The following is a 21,812-nucleotide window of genomic DNA, read 5'->3' on the forward strand; positions in this document are numbered from 1 at the left end:
ATTTACAGAGCAAGTAACTTGGTGAGCAGCTTTTGTGAGCGATGAGCTGAGCAGGCTGACCTCTACCATCAGGAAGGGATGGAAGTGACCTTTTAGGACAGTGAGCCAGGTTTGTGGCTACATGTGACCATATTGGGCTGGCTGCGCCACACTGCAGGGAATGCAGGAATCCTGTTTCTTGAAAGCCCACTGCCTGTAAGCCCCACTGACAGCACCCAGAACTTGAGGATGGGAAGAAAACAGATCAGAGCTGGCTCATCTGAGCTGCTCTGCAAAAAAAAAGCCAAACTTCTCTATGGAGTCCTCGGGAAGAAGACAGACCTTCAAGCCTACCTTCTAGAGAAACAACTGTAGCAAGTAGCAGCCAAAGCTAATTTCTAGAGTGGCACTAATGTGGAATAGTCTTTCTTCAGTCAGGCCTATCTTTCTCTGTGCTCTTTGCTTCTGAAGCCAAAATAAGCAAGATAAGCAAATGACATTGCAACTTTTTGTTAGTTAACAACTAAAGGTAAAAATCCAGTGGAGCTTTACTACTCAGGAAATATTTACATTCAACAATAATTATGTGATTTCAGCTTCAGTAAGTCAAGAAAGCTGAAATTGCATGTGAACTATCACAGTGAGAAATGTGCCTGAACAACCTGACTTAGACCAAAACCCAAACACAAACTTAAATGAGACTATTTCCCAAGGAACAGCAGAAGGGCAACTCTTTAAATAGCAGATGTACTATTTCATTTCTAACCATCCCTGACTGCACTTCTAACAGAAACTGTCTTCAGAAATCAACTTTTCATATGGCGCAGAGGCTCTCAGGCGCTAAAGGCAGGGATCCAGCCACAAAAATTCCTATTGTAAGCTTTAGTTTTCAAAAAGTCTTTAGAACAAGAATGATGTCTTTTTCTTTATACCAGCCTAGCTTCAGAATAGTAGAACCAATGGTGATTAAAAAAATAACAAATCCACAAAATCCCAACTCCCAACTTTTAACCCTCTGTTCAAGAGATCTCTGTAGCACATGTTGTTGCTACTCTCACTCAGTCTGACCATGGGCAGAACAAAGAGAACTCTCCATGGAGGAGTGAAAGCACCAGGAACAAGAGGGTTAATCAGGCAGGTTTTTTTCTTAAGTAACTGGAAACTTCCTTGCTTTCCTATGGCAGAACCACAAGAAAATATAAGAAATAAACAAATAAATACCGCTATAAAAACAATATGACAACATAGCATTAGCGTTTATAAAAGACAGTGCATTGATCCTACCATTATCTTGCCACAGGCACTGCACCTGGGTGAAACGTTAGAAATCTCATGCCATTTCAATACCACAAAATGTCTCACAAAACTACCTGTCAAAAACTGCATTACAAAAATGCAGCAGCTCTGCTTTTAGTAAATATCCAGCTGAAGAGGTAATTAAGATCCTCATAGAAAACTGTTCCTCTCTGGTATATATAAGTGGACTCTATTTTCAAATGAAGGTCTGCTTGGAATGGTGGGAAGGGAAGAGGATCTGGTCTTTGGACAATCAAATATTGAAATAAACCTGATTTTGATGCAGAACCCCTGTTTTGAAAGATGAAAGAGCCTCTTCAGATCTGAAAAAATAAAGAACATGGTATATGGTTCACAGCCTCAGTGAGGAAGAAATAATTAAGAAATTATTTATCACAAGCAAGTGAGAATTCACAATGGAGTACATTGTGAGAAATAAAAAGAAACAAAACAGTAAAGAATAGTTAGTGTGGTGCTAGAAAGCTTAGTGAGAGGATTCTCTGAACAAGTGAATACAAGTTGCTGGGTTAGAGAAAACATCTACGCAGTCTAAGGACCAGTACACGCTGAAATAACCTGAGGAATTACAGAAAAAGTCTAAAAATGAATGACTTCTCAGAGCAGCAATCTGAACTAAGGGACAAAGATGACAAGATCTGATTACTGTAGAAGCCACAGGAAGAACATTTATCCCTCAAGGTGGATGGACAAAAGCAGAATGATATTTCTGTGGAAGAGATGTAATCATAGTACAACAACTAACAGAATGGGGAAATACCATATCTATTGCTATTATGTTTACACACACACATATATATTTCATCATATAGTTAAACTGTAGACTTTCTGGGACAAGATCATTGTTTCTGAGTGTGAGCAATAAAAAATACAGCAGATGCCCAGTTGTTGGCTAACGCAGCTTGCAATACAGGTACCAGAGAGAAATGCTGGGGTAGATGAGTGATTTATTGGCAATTTATTGGCACACAAAAACTGATAATGAATGCTTGGGTCACACACAGAAGAAGTTTTGCCTCCTCAGCACTGTACATTAAAATTGAGAGGGCCTACTATGAGCCTCAGAATAATTTTCAACCATTTTCCTATGTTGTTGGTGTCTAAGTTAAGAAACTACATTATTTATCTATCTCATGTCAGTAGATCCATGTAGCCGTCCTTTCACCTGAGTGCTGATGAAGGACCTAAAAGAATAGAGACTCATAAGGAATATCTGATTGCCATTCATGAATATCTCTCTTGGTGCTCTTATACAGCACAACTTTTCACTTTATGCATGGCAGACACTGCATTTCACAAAACAAAAGTGACTTTTGGAAACCCTTTGGTATATATCCATGTGGGATGGCTGGTGAACCCCACGGTCTTCTTGGAAAAACAGCAGCTCCACCAGCTACTCTTCAGTGCCAGTTATTCTCAGTTTTGCAGCTAGTACTCAAGAGATACTTAATAGATCCCTTGGATTCAAGATAGCCTTTTTGGCCAGTTCCAAAATGTGTAACATAAATTTCTTTTCTCTGCAAGACTGACATTTATAAAGACTCCATAATTTAGTCCAGAGCCATTTCGTTTAGCAGACGGGTGATTTAAGCCTTCTGTGGCAGATGAATCATAAATGCTGAAATCTAGCTCAGTTTTACTGTTGTGATAGTCATCTGCACTGAACAATCTATAAATAAAAGAATGTGAGCGACTATACATCATAAATATTTATTTCCCAGTTTACATTTCCCTATCCATCAGACAGACCTGCGGTGGGGGCTGAGAAATGTGTTTGTAGCAAACTCTTCTAGCAGCTACCAAACAATCAGTGAGGACATCTTGGGGTCTTCATTAATTTAGTGATAGTGGGAAAGTGGAACTGAGTTTCTTAAAACTGTGCCCAAGTGGTTTTCCTGACATGTTTCATAACATGAGCTAGCCAGCTGTTACTATCACCCTTGGAGACAAAATAAAGGTGACTTTTGACAGCAGGTGACTTCTGTCTCTGCTAGCAAGCCGTCTCAGGGGTCACAGCCCATATCCATCCATATCCATTCTGCACTGCCAGGTGCGTGGCAGGAAAAGCAACAAAAAGGCTGCTAGAGGTACTATTTACTCTGGTTCTCCAAAGTCTTGAATAACTAGGATTTTCCAGGAAAAAGGGTACACTTCATAGGAACACACTGATCTTACAAGAAGACAACAAATCCTGGTTGTCATGCAAACAGGTGCTACTATGAAAATCTTAAACTGTGGAGTCTTTAGGGGAAAAAGCAGGAAATATTTCACTCAGTGCTCTTAGTTTCTGCTTGCTTTTTTTTTTTTCTTTTTTCTTTTTTTTTTTTTTCTGCAGAGTATGTTTAACAGCATTAATTATTTCTCAGTACTTGCCCTTAAATGTTCTCTATGAGTCAAGCTGCAAGGTGACTTGCACTAAATAATAATACAGAAGCAGCCAATTAGTAAAAATGCATCAAAGCATTCTGTAATACGACACTAGTGGCTGATATAGGACTTCTGATTTAATTACTGGGTCTAAGTTGTCAAATGATTGAACAAATTAGTGAATCAATGAACTGTGCTTATACAGACTATTAAAAAATGTAGTAGCAAGGGATCTTGAGGTACCAGTCAACACATTACTCCGCAGTGAGTCATTTTTGGCAAAAGTTAGCTGAGAGGTTGTGAAATCTCTGTTGTAGGTTTTAAGAACAAAGACTAGGAAATCAATGCCAATGCTTACTCACTCAAGCCATGAGATTTTTTTTTCCCCTTATGTCTAATTTCAATCTTCCTTCCTCAAATTTAAGCTCATTACCTGTTCTGCTAGCCTCAGCCTATGTGGCAAACACGTTGTTTCTTCTGCTGTAGCCTTTCACCAACTTTGCCTGTAAATGCACATTGTGCAGGGGCTGCTGAGGATGGCTCCTGCCCTGTGGCTCGTATTGGATCCCTGGACTGAGGCCAATGGGATGAAGTTCAACAAGATTGAGTGAAGAGTCCTGCACTTTTGTCACAACAACTCCAGGCAATGCAACAGGCTAGGGGCAGAGTAGCTGGAAAGCTGCATGGAGGAAAAGGATCTGGGTGCGTTGGTCAGTTCTCGGCTAAACATGAGCCAGCAGTGTGCCCAGGTGGCCAAGAAGGCAATGGTATCTTGGCTTGTATCAGAAAAAATGCAGCCAGCAGGAGCAGGGAGGTGATCGTCCCCTTGTACTGAAGCTCTGGTGAGGCTACACCTCAAGTGCTGTGTTCAGTTTTGGGCCCCTTACTACAAGAAAGACATCGAGGCCCTGGAGCGTGCCCAGAGAAGGGCAACAAAGCTATGAAGGATCTGGAGCATAAATCTTATGAGGAGCATCTGAGAGAAATGGGATTATTCAGAAGAGGAATCTCAGGGAAAACCTGCCTCAAAGAAGGTTGTGGTGAGGTGGAGGTCAGCTTCCCAGGTAGGATAGAGGGAATGGCCTTAAGTTGTGCCAGAGAGGTTCAGGTTGGATATTAGGAAAAAATTCTGTGAAACAGAGGTTTGACACTGGAATGGGCCAGACTGCCCAAAGATGCGGTGGAGTCACTGTCCCTGGAGGTGTTTAAGAAATAGGTAGATGCTGTAGTTCAGGACATGGTTTAATGGGCAATACTGATGGTATATGAATGGTTAGACCAGTTGATTTTTGAGGTCTTTCCCAACCATAATGATTTCGTAATTCTATGATTCATATACAGCTTCCACTGTGAGCATCTCCAGTGTCCAGCAATACAAAGGGCTAATTCAGCCCTTGGGCCATATATCCTTGCATATCCCTGCTACACATGCCAACACAGAGACTCTTCTTTATCCTATATGTGAGAGCACTAAAATCCAGAATTGTTGTCACTGAGGCTTAGTCAGGTATGGGGCTCAACAAAGACTTCTTAGAAAGTGGAAATACCTGCTTCTCCTTACCTGTAAGCACCAATAACTCCTGCTTTGGCTACAGCTTTTCCAACCTGCCCATTCTAGAGCTTGGCAGCATTTGTTCACTGTCTTCACTTGCATATTGTGAGTGTACTGATATTTTATTTCTTCTTCACTAACATTTTTGTTTGACCTACTTAATCACTTATTCATTTAATTAACTTACTAATTGATTTAAATTAATACTTTATTATTAGCAAGACAAATTTTAAATATGACAAACTGGACTTCCGCATCTTGAGATATTTTCTTAACAGGAGCAAAATTACTGAGTATTTAGAGAAAGAGGAAAGTCTGAAATTTTCCTTCTTTCTTTAGTTTATAGTAGTGTCCTGTAAGTGAAAAAATTGCTGACCTCTAACTGAGATACTGCAAGTGAAAATGAGGACATTCTGACAGAAAAATGGAGCTCTGTGTGGCTGTGTACAAGTCCTATTAATAGTGGTGCCCTCAGATAATTAGATCTTGCAACTCAAGACCCATAATTTAGAGGAAGAGTTTACCCTCTTTCAAACAAACTCAAAACAAATGAAAACAAAATGTAAAAATCAACAGCCTATCATTCAAATTAAGGCAACAGGAAAAATGGAATAGGGGAAGAGGAGTCAGTCATGAAGTTTTCAGAGAAGTAACAAAAAGAAAATCAACTATTTACTTTCACTGCTTCTTCACAAAGTGAGCTATTACATTTTTAAATGAACATTCAATTGACTGAGGAATCTCAAAGTAATAATTCAGTTGTGCCCTCAGCTGTTAAGTATAGCAGGCTCAGAGCAACCCATGTTTCCATAACGCAACGTAGCACAGGAGATGGAGAGGATGATAAAACAGGGTTATGAACACCTTCTCTTCTGTAAACAACTCCTATTTATGCAATCTATTGGCAGGCATTGTATGGGAACTAGAAGTAATAAGAGAGAAATGGGAGCATCCTTTAACTCACAAAAGTCCCAATCTCCTCCCCGCTGGGGGCTGGCTCCCTACCCTCCTGCAAGGTGCACACAGGTGTTTACAGACCTCACTACCTCTGCCCTGAGACAGGGGCTTTTCCTCACCAGATTCACTTCACAAATGATGATCTGGGACACTCTGTTTGTTATCCTGAAGCTCATGTTCCCAGTTTTATTGCATGAACAGTATTTGAAATGGCTTGAATGGTATCCAAGTAGACATCTTTACTCAGATAAACTAATTGGTCCCATCTTATTGCTATCTGCAGTTGCTACTAAATAGATAGTATATGATCCCAGAGAGACCATAACAGTTTCTTTATATGACATATTTTATAAAAGCATACATAATAAATACATTTATCAGAGCTGTTTTTGCTACTTAAAATAATGTCGTTAAGCTTCTCTATCCCATTCACAACATATTATTTTCCACTTTTTGCTGTCAGCCTGTAGCTCACATTATGTTTCCCCCAGATCTCATTTTCTTTCAGTGACAGCGACCCCGATGTCCTCTCCCTGCCGCACTTTTCCCATTTGCCACCAGGTGTCACCAGGCCACCCGGCAGTACCGCGGCTCTGCTGCGTGATTTGGGAATTATGGGGAAGAGAAAAAGGAAATTCTCATTCACTGCCAGTACATCCACACAAGAATCAGAAAGCCACAATTCTTATTTCCACTTGCCTTCCTCTGTTTTGCATCAGAGCTACAAGATGCAAGCAGCACCAAATATCCACACCATGGCTACTTGGCACCAGAGCCCTGGTTACAGTGCTCCCAGCACACCTGATAAAGCCTTCTGCTCCTTGTGTCAGGCTGTCCTGGGGGGTCAACGAGACATCAGCACTCCTAATTATACTGCATCTACAAGGAGAAACAAAAAAGCGTGAACTAGACATTGGTAGTATTGGTAGCCTGGTCTAATGGTTGGCAACCCTGCACATAGTGGTGGGGGTTAAACTAGATGATCATTATGGTCCTTTGCAACCCTGGCCATTTTATGGTTCTGTTTATTCAGGCTTCACTTAAATATAAATATAAATATAAATATAAATATAAATATAAATATAAATATAAATATAAATATAAATATAAATATAAATATAAATATAAATATAAATATAAATATAAATATAAATATAAATTAATATTTATATTTTATATATGTATATATAAATTGTGTAGCTTATGAATCAGTTTATTTTTTCTAATAAAATGCAATTCTTCATCTTTGTCCTCCATCTCAGCTTCCCCAAATCTTTACATTTCTGACAAGATTTTAATTGCTGTTTTGACTAATCATTATCTTAATGCCCATTTCTGTCATTTCTTTTTCCAGCTCTTCATTTCTATATTAATTTGCTGTGCAGAACATTTTGCCTTGTATTTATTTTTTGCCTGAATAAATTGCAGGCAGGTACTAGGGCTGCTCATCAGATCCCTGGCACAAAACCCTTGTCTGCCAAGCACGGAAATAAACCCGCCCTGAATTCCCATGGGGATGGCTGGACTTACCGTGTGTGTGGGGAAGAAGCACACCCAGCTCAAGGTGTGCATGTCAGCTATTATCACATCACAGACCATGCTGCAGTGATGAACAGAACCAGAGCTCCCAGTGTCTTTCAAAAAAGGATCCAGGGGAAGTGCTTGCATCTTTGTTTTTAGCTACAAGAGTGATTCTATACAAGTTTTGACTGTCCACAGCAATCTGGACAACTCTGGCTTGGTTTTATGTGAGACTTACATAGAACAAAGCCTTTGCAGGATTCTACAGGCTGGATTTACTGTTCTGTGTAACTCATAGATTTCACAGAACTGCTTATTATTAGTACCCCAGCTATTTGACCTAGATTCAGTAGCCTGCAAAGTGTCACATTTAACTTCTAAAGTAAAAATAATTAAATGGAATAATCAGTCACCGGGCAATTTTGTATTCAGATCATTTAAGGTCAGATTCTTTATGTCTTAGAGAACACAAGTTATATCAGTTTAAATTTTCCTAATGGACCGAGTTCAGAAGTGATGTCAAATTAGGCATAATTATGCACTGGCTAATGAGTCTAATTGGCAAATCACATACATATTGAAAGAGGTGTACACATTTACATCCTCTCCGAGGCACTTATTTCTTGGACCCAAGAACACGAGGGGCATGAAATGCCACCTGGAATTTTTGATGCCTCAGAATGTAGTGGCTAAGTGACCAGATACCTACTTCTTTCCTACATGAGCAAGCACTTGGGGTCAGAACTTGGCAGAGAGATCAGAGGCTGCTTCCAGAGGATATTTCTGCTGCTATGCAGGAGATGCTGTGTTTAGATGTGATCTGCAAAGGGTGATTTACTTCTGCAATCCCAGTGGTACAATTTCAACTGTGCTGCACATCTTTAGATTTCTGGCTCTAGGGAATATTCTAATCCAGCTTTCTCCTGAGGAACAACATGAAATAGCTTTTGTTTGTTTGTTTGTTTCTTCCTTAAGCCACAGCCAAACAATGCCAGTGAATCAGGGTAAGAGATGTTCTTTCTCTCTCATTTCAATAAGGAAATGTATTGGTTTTTTTTTTCTCACCAACATTTTTACAGAAGTTTCAGAAATACTCAATAAATTCTAGTAGTCTTAAAGTTTTACCTTCATTAGGAACGTTCTATGCTACTACAGAAGTATAGTATACAGTTGAATGCCTTCTTGAGAGTAAACACATCCAATAAACTTACAAATAGAAGTAACCATCGTCAGCCAGGTTTTTCATTACTTTCTTTTAACTCCTCGACTTTAAATATTTCCTGAGTCTTAAGATGTTGTCAGTAAATGTAAATGTACCTTGTGGAAAATGAATAGATTACTTCTGTATTTTTCAAGTCACATAATCAAAATTGGATGTTTAAATTTTAGTTCCAGCAATAAAAATACCGAAAAAAAAAACTGCCAGGCTTTTAGTGTGCTGTTACTGTGCTGTTTTATAGGTGATCACACCACAGTGTACAGAAAGAGAGATGGCAGTATAATTGGCTGCAGTGGCCTAATGAATTTCTTGGCACAGAGTACTCTCCTTGATGGCCCCCTTCGTAAGATCTACCAAGCAGCCTTCTAGTTTATATCTTTAGTCATATATTTTTCTGTAACAACACATAGGTGCATTGCTAATCATAACTGAATTCTTGATTAGTTACAAAATAAGCACTGTCAGTCTGAAAATACACCATTGCAAGTACACTTTCCTGCCTAAGTGTGTGCAAGTGCATTGTATCTCCTACCAGCCCACAGTTCTTCTCTGTGCTAGTAGAGCATCATCCTGGAACACGGCTAGTAGTTGCTACAGGATAAAAATTTTAAGATGAATTTTCATCTCCATTACTTTCCTTTAAAAATGGAGGCTAAAATTGTTCAGTGCTTATATTTCCTGCATGTCCCAGGCTGTTGAGCAGGCCAGCTCCAACGGTTTAGAGGGCACAAGGGCATTTCCCCACCATTTCATTCCAGAGAGGAAACAGCAAGTTGTAGCCCTTAAAATTAACTTCTGCTTTTGAAAATGTGGATGTAATTCTCATCAACCTTTTGATTTGAACAGTTCTGGTGCCTTTACTACCACTAATCAACATTTCCTGCACTAAATCATTTACAGAGAACAACCACTGAAGCTGATCAATTCACCTGGTGCCAGATCTGACAGAACAAAGAGCTCAGGAGGCAAAGAGTGTCCATCCTTGCATGTTCCTCCCACCCCTAATGTATTCCAAAGATGGATAACAAAGAATGAAGGGAATATAGCTGGAGTCAGTTTAGCTTCAGCAAAGAGCAAGATTGTGGGATTTACAGTTTGGTAGCTGTCACAAGCAGAAAGCATTCACTAATGAAGTCCAAACAGGTGTAAAATAGACACTGTGTTCCTGTTCCTATCTCCCTTTTCTTGTGTACTGAATAATTCATCAGCAAACACTCACCTGTGAAAGTCTCGAATAAATCTCACACTGGCGAGTTTTGCTTAGGCATCTCTATGCCAGGAAAGAAGTGAACACTGGCTTGATATGTTCCAGAGGATCAACTTTTCAAGATCTGAAGGGAGCCAGTAGGACTGGTAGGCAAAAGGAGGTAGATCTCTTGTCCCTCTGATACAGGTCAGCAGGAAAGGAAATTAAGAACAGAAGACCCACCATGAGGGATGCCTCATGCATCCTCTTCTCTGCACTGCTGAGAACAGGCGGGGAGGTAGAATGCCTTCCAAAGAGGAGCATGCCTCTGTGGGATCGCATAAGGAGTTACACAGACGAGAAAAAGAAAGATTGGATTTGCTCTTATAACAGAATTCCTTCCCTTTCCTTAGCCCCATTTGGCAATGGTTGGACTCACACTACTCAACTGGCCTTGGAACATCTCTGGTGAAGTCAGGCACTGCAAATTTTCATTCAGCTCCTGCTGATGTTAGAGAATGTTTTAAAATTGAAATTGTTTGTGAAAACCTGATTTGGCACAGTTGAATTATCTTTGAATGAAACTACCACCTACCTTCTGAAAGAAATAAAATATTGCAAAAAGGAAGCATTTGCAGGCATCACTGACCTTTCAAGGCAAGCATCAGATCTGCCAGAAAATGTGCTTAGTACAGTCAAGGCTGACAGAGCTTAGACAGATGAAATAAGAAGGATCATGACTATGCTGTCCCCCATTCTTAGATGTTCTTACTTGCTAAAATCTGAGTTCCAGTCAGATTTTCCAAAATCTTCTGACAGCTTTACTCTCCCTGCAGGTGTTGTGGTGGTTCTTTCATTTGGGTGGTGGGTTTTTGCTGCTGTGAGCGGGCTGTTGGCAGGATTTTGAAGATGGCCTGTTTGGTGACTTCATAAATTAAGGAACTGCTTTCAAGTTCAAGGGCAGAATGGAAAAACCTCACCAGCACTTGCTAGAAAATTTAGATGGACTTCAGTCAAGAAATGGAAAAGGGAGCTGACATCTTGGCTGACCATGAGAACTGGGGCTTAGGAGACTGATAGAGGGCTGGAGAAACAAGTGATGTGGTTTAATGTGGTCAGGGAAGGAGCTTGAGAGAGAGGATCAAAGAATCAGCTGATGCAATCAGAAGGCTAGACAGGACAGTGCTGTGGTAGCTTGTTACATGGGATAGCAAGAGCTGGGCTGGCAGACATCAGTCCTTGAACAGCAGGAAAACCTCCCCTCACAGCTGAAGCGGAGGAAGTGTCTGAACAGAAAAGTGAGTTGAATGCATCTGTGGAGAAGGTTTAACCAAAAATTGTATCTTTTTGAGCATGGGAGTTACTAAAAGAAGAATAAAATTCTGAGGAAAATAAGTGGAAATATTCCTATCTGGAAAAGAACCACTTGGGGGTTTGCAGTGCCAGGGGGTGCTTACTAACTGATATATCCTGAAAACCTGGGCTCAGATTTACTGTTCTGACAGTACAAGTTGGCTGTTGTGCATGCTGAGCATTTAAAACAGCCAAAATCACATTCCACATCTAAAGTATAAACCACAGTCTTTGAAAAAGAAGCCTGTGTGTCCTGGTGACGCTGGCTGCAGCTGGCCTGGGGAAACAGCTCTCAGCAGTTAACACCTCCTGAGCAGTGTGACCCCCAACACTAGCATGGACAAACCACTTCACATAAGACTGACCTGAACTTGCCAAGCTCCATTCTGATGTGAGTGACATCACAGGGCCAGATGAGGCCATCCTGGCATTTGCAAGGCCATGAGTCCAGCTGCATCTGTTCCTCTCCTCAGCGCACCTAAGCAGGAAGGCTTCAGACAAATAGTGAGGGCACTCAAGCACCTTTTTTTTCCCGCCAAATAACCAGTGAAGAATAACTAAGCTGCTACAGTTTGAACTCTGCTTTTCAGTTTTGTTCCGTTGACTCGTGCAATAAAATCACAGTATTTGGCTACATTCATTTAAGGGGAAGACAGAAATCATTTCTGTTTGCATGGTTGTACAGATCTGAATTTGTTTTCAGAGAGAGAATTTTTGAGTGGTGGATTTACATTTGACAGTACATCCATGTCCTGTGGATTTTGTTGGCCAGTTCTCCAGACACAGAAATTTATCTCCAGCTTCTGTAACCCTTCTGCTCCAATTGCAAGCAGTCTTCTTAAATTCAGCATCTTCCTTGCATAAACCAGTGTATATTCATCAGATTCAGCTAGCAGGGGTTTCACTGTCTATTACAATCCATCCTCTTGCTGCTGCTTTAGTACATTGCCAACACATTCTTCAATAATAGTCCATGTCTAAGAAAAACCATGACCATTTTAATATATTTTTTTTCTAAGTCTGATAGGGTATAAAAGAAATACATGATTCAAAACTGAAGCAGCACAGTGAACCAGAACACATGTACCCAGAGATAAATGCAGTAACATTGTTAGTTGTGGTACTTGATCAAAGAATAGCCCAGGTTGGAAGGGACCTCAAGGATCATGAAGCTTCAACTTCTCTGCCACAGGCAGGGCCACCAACCTCCACATTTAATACTAGACCAGTGACAAACCAATGGAAGTTGCTTGTCTGGAAACATAAGATGCAACCAAACTAAGAATTTTTTCATCAGAACATATTTCATGTTAAAGGTCTTCAGATCATTTAAACAAATGACTCCTATGGGAAAACATAATTGTTTTGGCGAAACTCACCGAAATCTGGAACCCACCACAGTGCAGTTACTGCAACACATCACACTGCAGTTACTGCAACATCCCCTTCATGGCCTAAAATATCCAACCTCAGGTCCTCCAAAACACAGCCACAAACCTCCAGCAGAATTCATTTCCCCATCCTACCTCTTTGACTCACCTTTCACCGTATCTTCTCCTCTTTGCTCCCATTCAGCCTACAACAGGCAAGATGCTTGCCTTTGTTCAGAATTCCATAGCCTTGTCCCCATGACATTACAAATGCTCAATTTGTATTAAGTATCACAAATTTCCCAGCAGCTTCTCCTTGCTGTAGAATGCAATGCTTACTTCTGAACTCTCAGCAGAAGACCTTACATCTTTCGGCATTCTTGAACGATTTACGATGGTGGAGTCTTCTAAAGGTGACCCAACATCTCTCTCCTATCAGAGGCCGCAGACTAGACACCCGACACCAGGTGCAACTTCAAAAATGACGAGCAGAGGGAGTTGCCACGTCCTCCGCCCCACTGGCCACGGCTTTGCTAAGGCAGCGCAGCGTTCAGTGAGGCTCTTCTACCACAAGGGTGCACTGCAGACTTGTGCTCCGTTTGTCCACCACAGCATTGGGGTGGCCCGGGCTCTGTCCTGCACAGCCGCTCTCTGGGAGCGGCCCCAGGCTGCAAGTTGGTAGGGGTGAAGCTTTCCTGCTGCAGGACTCCACCTGAGTCCAGCACCTCGCCAGCTTCCGACCATTTCTCCAGCTCGCAGTGATCCCTCTGGATGGCAGCCTTGCCTTCAGCAGGCTGCCAGGAAAGCAGGCACTGCTCAAGGCTGCCCACACACACTGAAGATGCTCTCCATCCTGTCACAAAGGCTGCTGAAGAGTGCACTGTGCCTAATTGACAGCAAAGCAGTGCACCTCTGCTCTCTCCCCTTGGCCACACAGATGTCACCTCATCACCTGTAGCATCAGGCTGCCAGGCATGGAAAATCCACATTGGCTAGACCCAGTGACCTGTTTTCATAAGCCTGGATCCTCCTTTCTTGTCTCTTTTGAGGATGGCTATAACACTGTCCCCTTTCCATGCTCTGGAGACCTCTCTCTATGACAATATTTCAAAGACAGCCAGCTTAGTACAGTCTCCTCCACTCCCCTGCTTGATAGGAGTTTGCTCTTGGCATGTTGCAACATGTGCAGGTTCATAATATATTGTCTGTAGGTACAGGTCTGCACAGTATGTAGCACAGCACTCTAGCAATACAAATAAAGATGAATAAGATACTAAACCAAACAGAAGCATTTCTAAGTCAGTATTATTTTACCTTCTAAACATGAAAATATTTTAGAATTATAGAGAACTTGCAGATACCCCATCTATGGAGGCGTTCAGTGCCAGGTTGGATGGAGCCTTGCACAGCCTGAGCCGGTGGGGGGGCAGCTTTGCCATAGCAGGAGGCTGGAACTGGATGATCTTTGAAGTCCCTTCCAATCTAAGCCATTCTATGATTCAATGAATGCTGCTCATTCCAATACATACTTAAGGATGCTTAGGATGCCACTTGAAACAATAACGTTAAACAAATGAACAAACAAACAAAAATCAGTTTAAAAGATACAGTAGCCACAGTATAAAAAAATCATAATGACCAGCTGTGGGAGAGTTACTCTTCAATCAAGCATGAATAAATAGTGCAGTACTTTACTTATTCAAGGTGACTGTTCAGAAGAAATGCAGTAGGGCTCACCAGGCTGTTGTCAGATGCATAAAGATAATGAAATATTTCCTGGAGTGCTTAAAAAACCATGTCATTTTTTTTCAGAAGAAGTTGGCTTTGAAAAACTTTACAGAGAATAAAATGTAAAGTTTAAGAGTAGAGGGAGTAAAAAAGAGTAATTTAACTTCTAACAAAATTATCTCTTTTTTACAGGAAACATTTATTTGGCAGCACCAGGGGCTGAACTCTGGCCAACACTGTAAGTCCCCTACAAGCCTTATTCTGATGGCCCAAACTTGACTTCTTTCACAGGAAAAACTTGCAGCCTCACCACACCATGGTCCTTCTGGCAATGAACGCTAACCGATGCATGAGGGAATCAGGGAATGAATGTTACCCTAACAGTCAGTTTGTGATTTGTGCTTTCACTGTATTCCTTTAAAATGGTAACTGCATTACAAATATTTCATTTCAGAACTAGTTCTTTGTTAAACAAGTCCATGAATTTCATGGCCAGCTGTTTGCGATATTGCATCTCAGGAGAAAACATCCTAACAGATCAAAAAAGCAGCTGATAGCCTCTGAACAAGTATGATACACATTTTCTTCTCATGTAATGCTCATTTCTGAAACCCAGGATCCCAGTCGGCACAAGGGGAGGGTTTGCCATTCATCTTCTTAGAATTATCTCACAAGCTCAATTCTATGCATCACAGACAAAACTTTGGTGGCAAATAGAAGTCAGCACAACAAAGGATGCAGAGGGTTTTAATATGTGAATCTTCCTTGTGTCACAACTGCAGTCCTTTAGCTCTTTGCATTGCATCTGCTTGTTGCTGGATGACAAGACACAGCCACTCTTAGTCACCTAGATATTTCTTCCAAGTAGGAAGTTCCTTGAAATAATCAGCTGTCCAACAAATCCACATATCATTGACTGGTTCCCTCCTCAGTACAAGTTTTCTGCATTTTGTATGGGAACAATTTCTTTGGCAGAAAATTGTAATAGCTTTCAATTTCTAATCATCAGTAGTAGGTTATAAAAAGCAGGAAAAAAAAAGTGTTTTAAATTTAATAACATTTTAATAACACACATTTTAATAACAGACAACTGCTGTTTCCTATCATCCAGCTGAAATACACAGCCCTGTAAACCCATCGTGAGTTGAACAGAGGTCAGCTCCCTATGCAAACAGCCCCTCTGAAGGGACTGGGTGACAAACCTGACTGCATCTGAACCTGGGTTACAAAATCAGACACACAGATGCACACAGAGGAACGTTGCTGCACCACCTTGTCACCATCCACAGGATTAACACCACCACAGCTGCCTCCCCAGAGGATGGTAAAAGCCCAGACTCCCTCTCCTGTCCACTTGTAGGTGATTCTTCAGCCCGTTATCCTCTCACAGCACAGCTGACAGCTCCTCAGAATAATGGAAATTGGGCAGAATTACACTTGCAGGAAATGCTCTCTAGTACATTGCAACTATGAGTTATATGTTTGTTGTAAATTCTATATTGTAAAGTACCCGACATTTTTACTCCTCGGCCTTTGTGGGCTCGTAATGGCCCTGTTGGCTTTGTGTTAATCCCAACAGCCCAATAGCTAAGTCTTTTTACTCATGCACTCCTTACTTTTCACTTTGTACTAACAAAGAAAGGATTTTCATGTGACAGATCAAGATTCAAAGCTCTCCCAAACACCTGCCTTCCACAGCCTGCTGTGGCAAGCAGCTGCCTGCTCTGCCATGCCTCAGAGAAAATGCTGGCTGCAAAGCAACCTGCACACAGCCCCAGGTAAGCCCAGGCTGGCTTTAAAGCTAATCCTTAACCTCATCAAGAGGTAGCATGACCACGTCACAGCATACAAAGGGGGGGGTAGGGGGGGCAATAAGAAAAACCATAATGACCCAGTTGGTTCTCCTGCTTCTTTCTGACTCTCTGATGAACTGAATGTTTACAACCTCACTACAAAAAGCTCCAGTAAAGGCTGTAACAGGATTGAGCAACAAAAAGAAATTAGGACACAAGGGAAGTAGATACAGGTTCAGTAATTATACTTTATTACAACTCTAATACTTTACTTGCTCCTAAAGACTCCCTTAGCTAAATTTGTTTGTCCCAACAATTTTTTCTGTATCAACAAATAAACACATGAAACATGTACATTTTTCTTATTATTTTATTGAAAAGATACATTTAAAAAAATACACAGACATTTTACTATTATGGATTGCAGATAAAGATGCTCTAAAAGTTAATTCTATATATATATATATATATATATTTCCTTTCTTCCACCTGTTGTCCCCATTGTCACATAATGACTTCAATCTGAGTACTGCATATTGATATCACCTTTATAAAAGGGCTGGGGAGGTAAGAAGAGAGGTGGGCTATTACTGCAATATATTCAGTAAACAGATAAGACAGTCAATTATAAATATTTCATGTTCTGTACATTATTGCATTAAGGAGCCACAACATTATGCAGCATCATTACGAAGGAAACTAGTTAGAAATGGAAAAAAAGGATATTTACGTACAATTACACGGATCCATTGTTGTCTTGAACAATGCATATGAGTTGTGGTAATGTGCAATTGAAAAGCTTTTATTTTTTCCTCTTTAAACATTGCTTAGCAACATCAGCAAAGAAACAACAAAAATAATTTAAAGTAGCAAACAAGTAGTAATCTTAACTATCTGTTATATGGCTTTCTAGTTTTAATCTCTCTAAATAAAGTCTGACACAAAAGAAAGAAAATATTAAAAAAAGCTTCAGCGCTGCATTACTTCCAAACAACTGCACAGAAACTAAAAATCTTAAAATCAGACGCAGTACATCTTCAGTACTACACAAGATACACCAGTACTGGGGCCTAGGACAGTACACAATCCCTGTCAACAAGAGAGCACATTGAAAAGAAAAGGACGCAGTTCATTTGGAGATGTTACCCCCAATCAAGCACTTGGCTCACTTACCTTTTTCCACACCAGATTACACCCCTGCGGCTTTCAGAGAGCTATGTACGTAGGTGTGAGAGAGGAAGACCCTAGTTTTCAAGTCTGTCAGGAAAATATTTTATGTTCCTTGTTTCCAAGGTGCGTCATACACATTGCAAAAAATAATAATAGATGCATTTATCTCTAATGATACAATTTTATGAGCAATTAAGTTTTTAGTAAATCACTCTCTATTTGGATTAAGAGGGAGAGAGAGACCAAGAAAGAGAGTTGTCTAGATTTCAAAACGCAGTACCCATCAGCGATGAGCTTTATGGTGAAGATAGTTGAGATGTCATGCCGGGTGGCGTTTCGAAAGACCCTTTGCTCGCTATTCTTTCACCCTTCCTACTGGCCATAGCTATCTCCCTTTAACACCAGACTCAGTATGGTGCAAAAAGGATGGAGGCGGGTGTAGCACGAATGGGCCCGTGGCCAGGCCTGAGGAGGGCTGGGGGGATGGCAGGTGCCTGGAAGAGGGAGGCCGCAGGGCGGGCTGGGAGTGACAGTGCCGATGACACTGCAGCAGCCAGTGGTGAGGAGAGAAACGCAGGGGCCAGTGGCTTGATCATGTCTTTCTGGAATGCAAGCTTTGCCTAGAGTAAAGCAAACAAAAGGCAGGGTCAGTCCAGTTCTCCACATGTCCATTTTCACAGGGGAAGAATGAACCCCAGCACACAGAGCCTGGTGTCGGCTGTTCAGGAGCATCAACCTCACAGCCCCTCACTGCCAAGCCAACCAAAGCAACTACTACGTACTCATGGTGCACAAATCTCTACTGTAGAGCAGTCAGGCTGGCGTTTAGAAGGAAGCATAATTTCAAGTGAGCAACAATAAATTGTATAGGTCATTCCTGTGTGAGAGATGTTTAAAAAACCAGACTTAAGACTTCAATTTAAAAAGTCAAGCTTTTCACTTGCAAAAATGAATTGTAGAAAAGTACAGTGGCCAAGGTGGGAAACTAATATTAATTCAGCTTTTTTTGTCTGCTGATGCAGAGCTGTTCTTATCTACATCCATACATTTTAAAGATCAATACCATAAAAAATTTCTTATGATCTACAAGAGTGGGAAATACTGCTGAACGGGGAGACTTGGAAAAAGCTTTCAGCATTTTCACTTGCCTCTGTACAATTACAAAAACCCACTCACAGCTCAGCTTTTAAAGACTTTTCACATGTTTTTACTCATGCACACTCACATTTGCATGTCTCCCTTTCCAGCCTATAAATTGTTTTTGCATCATAGATGGCATGCACTTTTCCCCAATGAATAAAATACAGGCTGAGTCATGAGCAAATAAACACACAGTCTGTGCTCTGTGCCAGAGCCAGACTGAACTTGGGATGCATCAGACTGGCAGAACCAGCCTGTGGAATCCTTGGAAATGCAGGTGCGTGCAAGATGGGGACAGCTGGGGGCATAGAGGTGGGAGATCTGTTTTGATAGCCAGTGAAAGACACTGCTCGAGCACACAGATACAGATAGGCAATCAATTCTCCTAAACAACTGATAACTCATTTTCAGCACCATAATACATCCGCAGAGCACTCTGTTTTGCAGCATGGAGAGAATGAGCATTAGTATTTTTATAGCTTAACATCATATGTCCTTTTCACTGACTGCATCCATCATAACTAAGGGTTATCTCTGGTGCTGAGAATGACAGAGTATATGTGTTTCAGACTTCAAGAAGTACACCAACACTGCAGAGCTGATACCTTTCCATGGGGCACACAGTTCATTCTGCATTCCACTGATTATTCCCTCCTTCCTAGCAGTAAATAATACTCCCAGTGTTGTCTGTGTGCCTCAGACAGGGCAGACAGCATACATAAGTATCTTCAAATCTGATCCCAGCACAGAATCTTCCTGCAAGGGCAGAAAGTCTGCGCTACTGTCAGGTCTGTCATGTTCCCGTCTCTGTGTGGTGGGAGTCCCCAAGGTCACAAATTCACATAGTGATGAGAAATAAAAATACTTACTGCTAAAATACTTGGGCTGCGCTGCAGTTTGTTGTAAGGACTGTATTTAGGTTTCATAGGCTTTCCTGCAACTCTGTCCTTATGCCTTCGGCTGGAAATGTGCTGAAATGAACATCCCCACATTTAATTAGCTGCTTAAACATTTCTCAGTTTTGAGTTTGAAACTGATTTATCAGCAGGGTACATCTAGCCCCCTGTTTGTAAGATAAAGTAGGTTCTTTAGAGAGAGTGAATATGAGTTTTGCTAAATTAAACAAAACAGTTTGGAGCACATCAAACAGAGCACCAGAAACTAATAAAATACAGCAAATTCTGTGATCCAAGACAGGCTCTGCAAATTATTGATATTTTGGTTAGTACTTCCTTTTTCTACTTGATAAGCTTTGAATCAGGCAGAGCTGTAATCACTCAGTCATAGGGATATTCAGAATCAGGTGAACTTCAGTGTCTTTGATGCTGTCCGTTTGCATAAATAATTCAATATTAACTGAAGGAAGAACCGGTTCCTAGGGATAGTTCTACACCACGCAATTTAATACTGCCTTAGAGATAACTGAAATAACCATGGATGAAAGGACATGTCTACACTGCAAAGCAGCATCCAATTGGAAATTTCAGTCTGGCTATCAGAAACAACAAATTTGTATTGCATTGCTCTGAACCCAGGGCTAATTGGCTTGGTTGGAACAGAGCTGTGTATTCATGCAGTTGTTCTGATATTCCAGTGCTAATGATAACATCACCACACAGTTCAGGCTTATCTATGGTATTACTGTCTTACTGACTGTCCTAAGCCAACAGATTCACGTCCCATTCTCCTTCTTGGACTCAAAGATGTAAAAATAAATAAATGAATAAATAAATTCCCAACTGATTAAAGCAGTACCATAATAGGAATTCAGGAACCCCAGCCCCGAATTTCTTCCTATTGGGAGAGCAAAATTAACATCCTCTATTGAGCTTCAGCAAACTTTTAAACTAGATCTACCATGCTATCCAGAGCTACCAACAATTTTTCCACCTCTGCTTTCTGCTTAATGACTCACAAACTCATTTTTTCTCCAGCTGAAACAGTTACGTGAGGGACTTTCAGAAATAGCTGTGGGCTCACGAAAAGCAAGTTCATTTTATGGGAAAACACAGACCTATATCCCACCTATAATATTGCAATGGAACTAAAATTCATGAAGAAGCCTCGGGCACATGCAAGCTACCTGTTTAAGCTGAATTTCTGAGTTAACGTGGACATCGCAGATTTCACAATGAAATGTCTTGTTCTGCAGTCCTGAGCCTTTACTGCCATTCTGCACCTTCAGCCGTGAGCCGGGTCTGGGGTAAGACTTGATGGGACCAGCACCATTCCGAGCCTCGACCATTGTCTTGTGTTTTGAGCCTAGTGGGCAAGCAGATATAGGTAAGTTAGATCAGCATCACATAACAGTGTCTATTAGCCATGGCACTCCTTGTCCCACATTTATCTTCAAGACAGAATACTCAGAACCACCACAGATTAGTATAATAATGGTGTTACTCTTGGTCAGCATAGCTCCCACTTCATCAATCCAAACGGAAACCCAGCAACAAAAGAACGGTTTGTACAGAAAGGGAGCTGGACCACTGAGCCTCCATTTGAGGTCAGTGTGCAGCCACGCAGCCCACGTGTTTGTGCTTATTCTAACAAAACCCAGGAGCTAATGGAGCACAGCAGGAAAAGGTCATGATCCAGGAGTGATCACTCAAAAACTGCCTTGGAACAGGAATCCATGACTAAGCCAGCAGCCACATTACTGCTTATGCGTTCAAGAAAAGACACTGTACAAAGCCTTGTCTTTGTTAACTAATTTTCTCTTGACTGGGAGCTAAAATTCAATCCTTGGCTTGAACTGTGGGAATTGACAAATGGTCAACAAGAAAAAGCTGATCTTGAAAGAATTCCCCTGAATCTATGTGATTCTGGAGGTCTGGATCACCCAGAGATTTGCAATGTAGAGGAATTCTATACCAAACAGAGACATGAGCTTTCTGGATTCATCTTTTAGGCCATCATGACAATTTCTCTAGTAGAGGCGTCTTAAAGAAAATAAATCTATACTGACTTCTGCTGTATTTAAGAGCAGTACATACTTAAAATAATTTTAATAATTAAAATAGAACAGTGACTGTGGGGCCATCCAGAAAAGTGTAAAATAAGAGTGTCTAGGCACACAGTTATTTCCACAGCTTTTCAGCAGAGGAGGTGCTGGAGATTGCAATAAGTATCCTTGGATTTGGAAGAAGTGGCTGCTTTGGCCATT

At 41.0% G+C, this 21,812-nt stretch overlaps 1 protein-coding gene across 13 annotated transcripts in view; it reads right to left on the minus strand.

Moving 5' to 3' along the window:
- Positions 1 to 16,727: 16,727 nt before the first annotated feature.
- Positions 16,728 to 21,812, minus strand: part of ZNF385B (zinc finger protein 385B) — a 153,287-nt gene continuing 148,202 nt past the window's right edge. For all 13 annotated transcript variants that reach the window (XM_048953867.1, XM_048953868.1, XM_048953866.1 and 10 more), the window contains 3 exons: positions 20,733 to 20,911; positions 19,519 to 19,620; positions 16,728 to 18,129 (listed from right to left, as the gene is read on the minus strand). In XM_048953867.1, the coding sequence (XP_048809824.1) occupies positions 17,917 to 18,129; positions 19,519 to 19,620; positions 20,733 to 20,911 (494 nt within the window). In that variant the 3' untranslated portion in view covers positions 16,728 to 17,916. The remainder of the gene's footprint in view (positions 18,130 to 19,518; positions 19,621 to 20,732; positions 20,912 to 21,812) is intronic.

This window comes from Lagopus muta, chromosome 8 (assembly GCF_023343835.1).
Source record: "Lagopus muta isolate bLagMut1 chromosome 8, bLagMut1 primary, whole genome shotgun sequence".
Taxonomy (NCBI): Eukaryota; Metazoa; Chordata; class Aves; order Galliformes; family Phasianidae; genus Lagopus; species Lagopus muta.